The sequence below is a fragment of the Chrysochloris asiatica genome, unplaced genomic scaffold (assembly GCF_000296735.1).
Source record: "Chrysochloris asiatica unplaced genomic scaffold, ChrAsi1.0 scaffold00101, whole genome shotgun sequence".
Classification (NCBI taxonomy): domain Eukaryota; kingdom Metazoa; phylum Chordata; class Mammalia; order Afrosoricida; family Chrysochloridae; genus Chrysochloris; species Chrysochloris asiatica.
Window position 1 is genome coordinate 8252892 of NW_006408619.1, and position 10932 is coordinate 8263823.

Here is a 10932-nt window from a genome sequence, read left to right on the forward strand (position 1 = left end):
AGAACTTTGGACTTTTGGGGTGATTGCTGGCTTCTGCTCTTCCCTGGGCCCAGTAAGCAGGGTGATTCGTGTACAGTAATGTGATACTCCATTTCAGCTTGGAAAAACACAGAAACGCATTTCAAAAAGTGGTTCTCTCTTCTCTGGGAGAGGCCTAGCCGTCCTCCAAGGGCATTTGAACTGAGACCCACACAATGATTTCTGAAAATTTTTTTTGCTGCCTGGCATTCCTTGCAAAGATGGGGTGATCGCACAAATGTCCTCGAGGCCCAATCCTTGACGTGGGTGAGCACAGTCCAAAGGCAGCCCTGTCCATCAGAAGTCCAAAAAAAACCTCCTGACCTGGGCCAGGTATTTTGGTTTCAAATAGTCACCCAGCTCTTCCTTAGAGACCCACACATGTTGGCCCTTCTTCCTGGGCTGGAAAAAGTCTCCAGTTTGTAGCAGTGCTTTGAAGAAGAACACTTTGGCCCCCAGGTTGCTCTCTGTCCGCAATGACTGGGGAAACTTGAACTTGTAGTGGCCACAGGGTGCATTTCCTAGGAACTTGGCTTCAATGTTGTGTTCTGAGGGGAAAAAACAAAACACACAGACAGTGATTCACGCTGGCTCCCCAAGTTATAGAGGCTCTCTCTCTTCAGGAGTCCTTTCAGACTCTGAGAGGTGAGAGCATTGGACTACAGAAAGCAGTCTTCTCCCCTCTTAAGGTAAACACTTCCCCTGGGCCTCCAAGTTCCAAGCTACTGCTTTGAGGCTGGCAGTCAGGAACACAGTTTATAGACCCGGGTTCTAGACTCAGCCCTGTCACCACCTCTTGATGAAAAACCAGGGCAACCTTTCAAAAAGGATGACAAGGGAAAGCCAGACAAGCAGCTTAGATTTGATGATATAAAATTTCTATACGGTAAAAATAAAAATAAAAGCAAACATAAAAAAGACCAAGAAAGTTAGGGATATAGTATCCACAATCTTTTAACACAGGATTACAAAGAAACGGGAAAATGATGGCAAAATCATTAAGGACCGTTTGGAGAACGAACTCGCTATACGGGAAAAACAAGCTGGGGTCCCCCTCTCGTGCACCCCCATCGATACCATGTGGATCAAAGATTTGAAAGCGGAAATCATTCTGTTTGCTCGTTCTGTGCCACAGGGGTTTTCAAGTTTCCTAATTTTGTCTGTTTTTTCACTTTTCATTAAAAAAAGAAGAAAATGTAGAAAATCCAAAATTCAAATCATATTAAATGACACATTTTTTGTTTATGTAAATATTCACTCTCTCTGCAAAGAAAGATGAAGCATAAAAAAAAAAGTCAAAAAACAAAGCCAACAGCTAAGACTAACACTCTGGCCCCAGTCAGCGAGGGGATAATACCTTAAGGGGCTTCCAATGCTGAGCTATTAATAAGCATTTAGAAATCAATGAAGGGGACAAAAACACAAAAACAAACCTTAAGCAAAGGTGAAGCAAGCACATGAAAAGGAAATTCACATGACAATAACAACAGTTTATAAAATACCTTAAAAGATGCTCAATCTTATTAACAACTGATACAAATTAAAACAATGAAAAGCCATTTTTCCATCTTTATGTGCTGTTTACGGGAAAAAATGTTAAAGCAACTTTCAAGAGGAAAATGCAAGATAGATGTTGTTAAGCGCATCGAATTGATTCTGATTCATCAGCAACCGCATGTAGCCAAGAAGTGTCCCAGAGGCTGGGATGTGGCCGTTATATGGACCACAAGGCTGGTTTGAACCGCAAGGATGGTGGTTCAAACTTACCAGCTGCTCCTTGGAAACTCTATACAGGGTCGCTGAGTGGGAACTGACTCAATGGCACTTACCAACATCAACAACAACCAGAGCTAAGTGCCAGGGCTTTCTTCCTTGGAGCTGCTAGGTGGGTTTGAACCACCAATCTTTCAGTTTGCAGTTGAGTACTTAACCACTGCACCATCAGGGATCCATGCAATGTGCCTAACAGTGTACATACACATTCCTGCTGATGTGAGAAAACAGGAGATAAAACTGCATATGTATAGAAAAGGCCTCAAAGATCCCCACAGACACTGTCCGTTGTGGTTGTTTCTGAGAAGGAAAGAGTACTTCTTATTTTTCACCATATCCATTGTCTGGTTTTTTCCCAATACTAGAAAAAATACCACCTTACCTACAACACAAAATGTTGGTAGTAGCTATCTAGCTTTGGTGGTAGCAGAAAATTCACTTGTTTCTTTATATATTTTTCTGCATTTCCAAAACTCAATAAGCAGGTCTTAGTTTTTCATAATCTAGGGGGAAATGGATTAAAAATTACAAAGCTCTCTTGAAAATCAGAACAGACAATAAAAAGAGCACAGCCTACGACACCCACAAGCAGAGGCTCTGGCTCAGCAGTTCCTGCAGGACTGTAAACAGTCAGTAAACTCTAAGAAGCCTCGGTGGTCCCCTCACTGGCAACGAGGAAAATGCAAATGCAAAGGGATCTTTTTTTTTAATGAAGTTTGGATAAGCAGGCACTTCTCTACAACTGGACAGTAACTATCAAAAACTTGAAAGTGCCATTTAATGAACTAACACATTTGGCTACTAACAGAAAGGTCAGTGATTCGAGTCCACTCAGAAATTCCACAGAAGGAAAGTCCTGGCTATCTATCTCCTTCTGGAAAAGCAGCCACTGGAAACCTTATGGTGACAGATCTACTCGGACACATAGGGGGAGCCATGAGTTGGAGATGATTCAATAGCAACTGGTCCTGGTAATAAGCAAATGAACCAATAGATTTTCTGTTTATATGAATATGTTAAGCATAAATAGATCCTACAATTTTTGATACATTTCTTTTTACTCTGCTTCCTCATAGTAGGGACGTTAGGTGGAGTAAAGTGTAAGCCAGAGGTGGAAAGGCCCCACATGACACACAGGACATCGAGATGAGCACCAGGCATGAATGTCATATGACGTGACTACCTCAACACAAGGATCCTGGCAAGACACACAGCTGCAAGGCCCTAGTGTAACCTAAGGAAACGGACAGCTGCAAAGCTCCAGGTGTGAAGTCTACCCACTGTGCTTGTACACACTACATAGCCCCTCCTGTGAGAGGATCCCGGGAGCACACACTGGCCTCTGCTGTTCGGTTAGCAGGAAATTAAGCTGCTGATATGATCAGTAAAGTGGCTGTGCTCTTAAAAACTCCAAGTCCAGCTCCTCAGCAGACATTCAGCAAGCACCTACTATGGTGCAGCACTTTGCTGCGAAACATCCTACAACGCACAAGACAAGGTCTCCACAAAAAAGAATGATATAGCCCCAAAGTTCCTTAGTGAGGAGGATGAGAAACCTTAGTCATGAGCAGGGATTGAGGCCCTGGGGGTTTTGTGGTAGAATTCTCACCTTCCATTCAGAAGATTGGGGTGTAACTGTGGTCATTGCACCTCAAGTACAGCCATCAGTGACAGGTGGGTTTTGCTACGAGGCTGAGCCAGTTTCAGCTGAGCTGCCAGGCTACAGTGGACTCAGAAAGCAAAGGCCTGGCCATCTTACTCTGAAAGATCAGCCAGTGAAACCCTATGGCTAAACACAGGGATGGCACGGTTCCCCATGAAATGGAGCTGAGTCAACAACAGCTGTCATGTGAGAAGTGAAGGGGGGCGCAGAGCGAAAGCGCTGGGAATAAAGAGGGACCACTGACCACAGACCAGGTACAAGGCCCTGTGGGTTCGAGGATGAGGTGAAGGCTAAGTGTAAGGTTTGCAGCTGGCTGAACAGGCAAGTGACAGTGCCAAAAGCAAGCGTGTAAAGATAAGAGAAGCAGGCTGAGGTAATGGTGAAAACATCAATTCTGAATATACCAAATTCAAAATCTTTGGTGACACAAAAGAGAAGACTCTCACTTGGCCTAGGAAAAACCCTTATCTAGATTTTCGTAGCTGAAAATTTCATAACCATTTCCATTAACTTCCTCACCCCACTTGACTCCCATCCCTGGAGTTTCTGGCTGTGGATCTGAGTGAGTTCTGTGTTGTTTAGTGGGAGACAGAACTCACCGGAGAGCGCGGCCAGGCTTCGCTCAGCGGTTCCCCGGAGGGTCTCTCCAGGCTGCCACTCTGCCTGCGGAAGCATCCAAACATCCTGGTCTCCAAGCTTCTCTTTGACCAACAGGATGAGGTTCTTGTCTAGCTTCCGGTGCAGTGAGGTTTGGTCTTTCTTCTTATCAGCTTCTATAAAGAAAAGGTAGTCAGAGGTGGCAATGAGCCTGGGACCTGCCAGATTCTTAAGCACTCTGCAGTCTTCTTTTAAGGTACAGTACCGACACCTGCTCTCACAGACCGGACACTCAAACTCCAACCCTGACCCACCTCCCTGAGCCTGAGCTCTTCCACGGGCACACCTCACAATTTTTGGAAACCAGAAGGTAAGAGAAGGAAGCCAAGAGCTGAGCTTCTCTTTGAAGGGAAGCAAGGAAGCACTGTAAACCTTGGGAAAAGAAGCGATGTTCATACTCATTCCAATCCCACCGCTCCCTCAGTGTTGACACTGTACAGCAGGGATAAAGGGGTCCAAGCCCATTTCATCTATTGTTGTTGTTGTGAAAGGCCATCAAGTCGGTTCTGACCCACAGCTACCCTACAGAGGGTTTCCAAGGAGTGGCTGGAACCGACCTTGCAGTCCAATGCATTAACCCACAGCACCACATCAAGGCTTCTAGATAAAACTCATGAATACTAGTGGAAAAAAGCTTAATTTAACCTTCCTCAATCCCAAATTAGGAGTTAAATTCAGATAGCATTCACCAAGTTCAACAGTTAAATAGACAAAGGATTATCCCAAAACCTTTGCCTCCCACTCAAAAATAATGCAGACCTTTAAATTTTTTTTCTTAGGAGAGATGTGAGTAACAGGGGAAAAAGGATTTTTATCTCCTCTGGAAGTTTTGCTGTTTGAATCTATTTGTTACTTAAAACACAAAGCAGGTGCTAAAGTTGTTCTTTATTTGGGAACAGAACAACCCTCTTTCCCTTCCCTCTTGCTGGCCTACGGAGGTACAGACCTGTTATGCGAGCTCCGGGTTTGAACTGCAGGAAAGTCTGTTCCCACATATCTTCCAAATCCTGTACCAACAGTATCTCCTGGTCATCTTCCTCATCACAGAGGTCGGCTTTCTTCTTTGCCAGTCGCTGGGCTTCATCCAAAGCACGCAGCTCGTGGTCTGAATACAGGCTTTTTTCTACCTCAATCTAGGAAAATGAAACGAAATAAAGTAGAACAAGTAAAACAGAGTTCTAGCACACTTGGCACACGCACACGTGCACCACTCATCATAACCACACATACACTCACGCACTATACAGAAAAGAAGCAGAGAAACAAAAACGCACTTTGTGCCAGAACGTTAGGATGTGATTGGGGTCAAGGTCACTACAAAAGTACAGAGAGGACTGGAACAAGTACTGCCTGTCCACTTTCCCTGCGGCAACAACGTCAGTCTCTAATCAGAATATCATCCCCCACGGACTTTCCTGCCTCCTGGACTTTCCAGATGCTGCTGCTTCTGACTAGGTTTTCCCGCACATTCTTCTCCTGGGAGATTCTTACTCATTCTCCAGACCCCAATTTAAGTATCACTAAGGCGTCCTGGTGTGGAGCTGTGGGTTAATGCACTAGACTGCAAAAGTGGTTTGAACCACAAGATCAGTAGTTCAAGTTCACCAGCCGCTCCTCGGAAACCCTATACAGGGTCGCTGTGTCGGAACCAACTCGATGGCACTTAACAAATCGCATTTAAATACCAAGATATTCCTTGATAGCTAAGGAGCTCGTGTGGCCCTCTTGGAAAACCACTGGACTACCAACCCCAAGGTCAGCAGTTCAAACCCACCAGCCATTTCTTGGAAGAAAGCTAAGGCTTTCTGCTTCCTTAAAGATGTGTGGCCTTCAAAACCCTATGCAGGATTGCCACAAGTCAGAATCAACTCAATAGCTGTGGGTTTCCTTGACAGCTACTTGCAGAGCAGGAACTACTGTGGCCTTTCCAGCCATGCAGGACCTGACTCCACAGCATACCACCAGCAGCAGCCACGCATGGTTTGGGACTCCCACGAGATCGGGTGGGATACCTGAGACTGAGTAACTGAATGCACTGAGTGAAAAACATGGAAGAGATTATAGCTCTCAAGCATTTTTCAAACCCTGGGGAAATCTAATGCCCTTCAGTCTTCATCTCTGGGGGCTTAGGATCCTCATAGCTGCTACATCCAATCTTTGCCCATGTTTCCTCCCTTGTCGCTCACATAAGTAATCCTGAAGGAAAGGGGGCAGGTTTTATCTAGGGCAGGTTACAGATGTGCTCACAGTCTCCTTCTTAACACTCAGCACATCGCAAAAACTCTCTCCCTTCCAGACTGCAAGCTGGCTATGACGGGCAGTCAGTCCTGTCCATCACTGTGTTCCTAGTGCCTAGAACCAACAAGGAGAACATCTACAAGGAGTTGTCTAACATGACAAAGTCAAGGAAAAGAAGGGAACTACCTTTTGTTGAACACCAACTCAGAAAGGTTGTTGTTGTTAGGTGCCATTGAGTTAGTACTGACTCATAGTGACCTTATGCACAAGGGAACGAAATACTGCCTGATCCTGGGCCAACCTCACAATTGTTGCCACGTTTGAGTCCATTGACGTTACCACGTTGCCAATCCATCTCGCTGGGGGTCTTCCTCTTTTTCTCTGGCCCTCCACCCTACCAAACAGGATATCCTTCCCCAGCGACTGGTCCCTCCTGACAATATGTCCAAAGTATGAGAGAAGTTTTGCCATCTGGCTTCTAAGGAGTAACCTGACTGCACTTCTTCTAAGGCAGATTGGTTCTATGGCAGTCTGTGGTGCTTTTAATATTCTTCTCCAACACTGTAACTCAAATGCATCGATTCTTCTCTGGTCTTCCTTATTCACTGTTCAGCTTTCACATGCATATGAAGTTATCGAAAACACCATGGCTTGGGTCAGGTACATCTTAGTCTTCAAGCTGACATCTTTGCTCTTCAACACTTTAAAAAGGTCTTGTGAAGATTTTCCTAATGCAATACGTCATTTGATCTCTTGACTGCTGCTCCCATGAGTGTTGATAGCTGATCCAAGAAGAATGAAGTCCTTGACAACTTCAATCTTTTTTCCATTTATAAGAATGTTGTTTATTGGTCCAGTGGTGAGGATTTTTGTTTTCTTGACACTGAGATGTAATCCATACTGAAGGCTGTGCTCTTTGATCTTCATCAATAAATACTGTAATTCCTCTTCACTTTCAGCGATCAAGGTTGTATCATCTGCATATCTCAGGTTGTTAATGAGTCTTCCTCCAATCCTGATGCCACGTTTTTCTTCATAAAACCCAGCTTCTCGAATATTTGCTCAGCATACAGGTTGAATAAGTATGGTGAAAGAATACAACCGTGTCACACACCTTTCTTAATTTTAAACCATTCAGTGTTCCCACATTCTGTTCCAACAACTGCCTCTTGGTCCAGGTACAGATTCCTCATGAACACAATTAAGTGTTCTGGAATACTCATACTTCGCAATGTTGTCCATAGCTTGTCACGATCCACACAATCCAAAGCCTTTGCGTAGTCAATAAAGCGCAGGTAAACATCTTTCTGATAGTCTCTGCTTTCAGACAACCTCTGGAAGTTCTGTCAGTATATGCTTGCAGCGGTTTCTGTATTAGCTTTAGTAACGCTTTACTCGTAGCTCCCCCTTTACAGACAATACATTCCAGTTGAAGCAGCCCTGGTAGTCCAGTGCTTACGCTCCCATGCTAACCTAAACATGTGGTAGGTAACCACCAGCCGCTCCATAGGAGAAAAAACCTAGAGATTTGCTTCTCTAAAGATTCTTCTTGTTGTTAAGCGCCGTCAAGTCAGTGCCGACCCATCACGACCCTGCATGTAGCCCAGGAAACTCTACGAGCTCATTCTACTCTGGACAGTTTTGAGTCGAAATCGACTTGACAGTACAGAGCAGAAGGATGAAGTGACTTCCCAGTGGTCACAGACTAACTGGGGCCGGAGTTAGGATCGAACCCACATCTGACTGTACTGCTTCCTCACGTCACCTTGCAGTCGCACACCGCATCTCCGTCGTACCTGCTTTAGCAGCGCCGCCATATCCTCCTGCAACGGGGTCAGCGGCTTCGAGACTAGTGGTGGCCGCTGCAGGCACAAAGCGCCCAACAACCGCCATGGAGACCCACTGTGAGCGGGTGCGGCCTCAAGGGCCAAGCTGCGAACACTCAGGGTACCCGTCGAGTGCCCTTCTAATCGCCACCGGCCCCGCGCCACTCCAAACAGAGATCGCCTTAAGGGCGCCGCCATCTTTCCACTCTCCCCACAATGCACCGCGAGCCGCGGCTGTGTCCTCAGCCAACCCCACGCTCCCACAAGACAGCGGGAGAACGCTCAACTCGCTATTGGAATAAACCATTCCAAAAAGAGGGGTGGACGGAGATCTTGTCATCTTAACCACATTAGAAACAAGAAAAAATTCTCAGTTCAAACCAAAATAATAGTTATTAAACCATTTGGCTTTGATAAATCCCTTAAATTGGCCTTAAAAATAAGAATTGTAAGACTATACCTCGTCTGTCTCCCCCACAAGCACTCTTGGTGCTGGCGCCACTTCAATTACACCAGGTTCCGCGGACGGGAACTAGCTGGGGTCAAATCAAGCCATGCAGGTGGTACGGCGAGCAGGGTCACGGCTCTGCCGGTCCTGGGTTTGCGCTCCGATTACCGGGTGAGACTGACTGCCCCTCCGAGCTCATCCCACCTTGTATCTAAGAGCCACCTGGGCTCCTGTGGCCGTTCGGCCTGACCTCACCGAACTCTCCTTCCCTGCAGGGTGCCGGCCGTGACTATCCACACAGACGTCCAGCAGCTGCAGGAGGAGGCGGTGAAGAAGGAAGTTGAGGAGAAGGCGGCATCTCTGAGCCGGAGCAACTTCAGGTGAGGGCCACTTAGGTTTTGGTCCTCGCGAGCCCAACTTCCCGCGATGCTTGCCCGTCACTCTCCAGAGTCAGAACCAGTGAGACCCCGCTGGCCATTTGCATGAGCTGGTATCAATGCAGCCTCAACAGTGTCTCTTTTAACTGGAGATAACAAGGAGCAAAGTCGTGAGAATGTCCTGACACAAAATAGGTGCTCACTGAACACTTGTAAAGTGACTAGTGGATGATCATCCCTAGGCTACGGAGCACATCATCGCAACCCGAGGCCTTGCTGGAAATCGTCCAGGGTCCGGGGTCGTCGTCCACGTTCAGGGTCCAGGGTCGTCGTCCACGTTCAGGGTCCAGGGTCTTGGGGTCGTCGTCCACGTCCAGGGTCGTCATTGTGCCTCCCAGTATTATTACCACCTCCAAGCAAGTGCCCTTAACAGCTGCTGTGAACCATTCCAGCTGCTGACAATACAAATGTAAAAACGTCTTCCCCACAGGTAGTCTTCAGTCTACCTTGGAAGGCAAGCATGCAAACAGTCACACTGTCATTTGCCCAGTAGCATAAGGAGCTGGAGTCCTGATGTGGCGCTGTAGGGTAAGCACTGGACCACAAACTTAGTTTGAACCTCAAGGTTGGTGGTTCAAACGTGCCTGCTGCTCCTCCTTGTACACCTTACTTACACAGGGTTGCTGTGAGCTGGAAATGACTCGACGGCACTTAACAACAATAAATAGCGATCGAAAAGTACTAAGACTGCAGCCTGTCAAAGGCAGGGAACTTGGGAAATCGAAAAGTACTAAGACTGCAGCCTGTCAAAGGCAGGGAACTTGGGAAAGTAAGGCAGCCCTCCTGGCTCTCAGGGTCCACTGTAGTTGGAGAGTGGGGGCGGGGCGGGCAGCAGCCTCCGGCAGCCAGATCCCATGTACCCTCATAACGGGCCATCATAACGGGCTCCAGCTTTTACTCTTGAGAGGTTTGAGTTGAGATGTGGCATGAGCTTGTCTCCTCTTTAAAAAGGAGCTTTTGCCAGTTGTGTTACTACTGATGGAAGTCAAGAGAAGTCACTTAAGTAGTTAAAAACTATTGAGGTCATCCAGGTGAGAAGAGATGGAGCCTGATCTATTTGAAGGGAGAGCCAACAGGAAGTGCTAATGTAAGGTGTGAGGAAAAGAGAAGCGTGAAGGAGGAGTAATTTTGGACCTGAGCAACTACGAAGATGAGTTGTCAGTTATTATGGTGAAGACTTCAGGAGTTTGGCTTTGTCTGGGTCCAATTTGAGATGCTTAACTAACTCACTTGAACTCTGGTGTGGCACTGTAGCATAGGCACTGGACTGCTAACTGAAGGTCAGTGGTTCAAACCCATCAGCCACTTTGGAAACCCTATACAGGGTCAGTATGAGCTAGACTCAACTCAACAGCACTAGAGGACAACAATTAACGCCTAAGTGGAGCCAGATAGGTTATTAGAAATAGAGTTCAGAGAACAATCTTGTGTAGCGATAGAGATGTGGGCAACATCTTCTTATGTTGTTAATGCTGTTCTGTTGGTTCTGACTCACAGCAACCCCATATAGGGTTTCTGAGGAGTGGCTGGTGATTTGAACTGCCGACCCTGTGGTTCAAACCAACCTTGAAAAGTCCCACTTTGGGGACTTTAGCAATATCTGAAGACCTTTTTATTTTGTCGAACCTTGAAGTGATAGATGATGAGGGTGCCACTGGTATCTGGTGGGTGGAGGCCAGGGATGCTGCTCTGTAACCCCCAGTGCACAGGAGAGCTGCCCCAGCAAAGAAGCATCATGGTGCTGGATTGAGAACCCTGGGACACAGGCCATTGGGCATGGCTGTGATCTCTCTGGTCAGCCATATGGGCACATAGGGCGGCTGGAGGAGAGGACTTTAATCCAGGGTGGGGGTTTACAGGTGAGTACAGTGA

General features: G+C 46.6%; 2 protein-coding genes across 2 annotated transcripts in view; one reads left to right on the plus strand and one right to left on the minus strand.

Annotated features, from left to right (window-relative positions):
- Positions 1-315: 315 nt before the first annotated feature.
- Positions 316-8373, minus strand: MRPL46 (mitochondrial ribosomal protein L46). The gene is made up of 4 exons (XM_006867163.1): positions 8146-8373; positions 5058-5244; positions 4054-4227; positions 316-566 (listed from the first exon to the last, which is right to left on the minus strand). The coding sequence occupies exons 1-4, from the start codon at positions 8371-8373 to the stop codon at positions 316-318; spliced, it is 840 nt and encodes a 279-aa protein (XP_006867225.1).
- Positions 8374-8729: 356 nt separating this feature from the next.
- MRPS11 (mitochondrial ribosomal protein S11) overlaps positions 8730-10932 on the plus strand; it is a 10465-nt gene continuing 8262 nt past the window's right edge. The window contains exons 1-2 of the mRNA XM_006867122.1: positions 8730-8794; positions 8899-9003. Of these exons, the coding sequence (XP_006867184.1) occupies positions 8730-8794; positions 8899-9003 (170 nt within the window). The remainder of the gene's footprint in view (positions 8795-8898; positions 9004-10932) is intronic.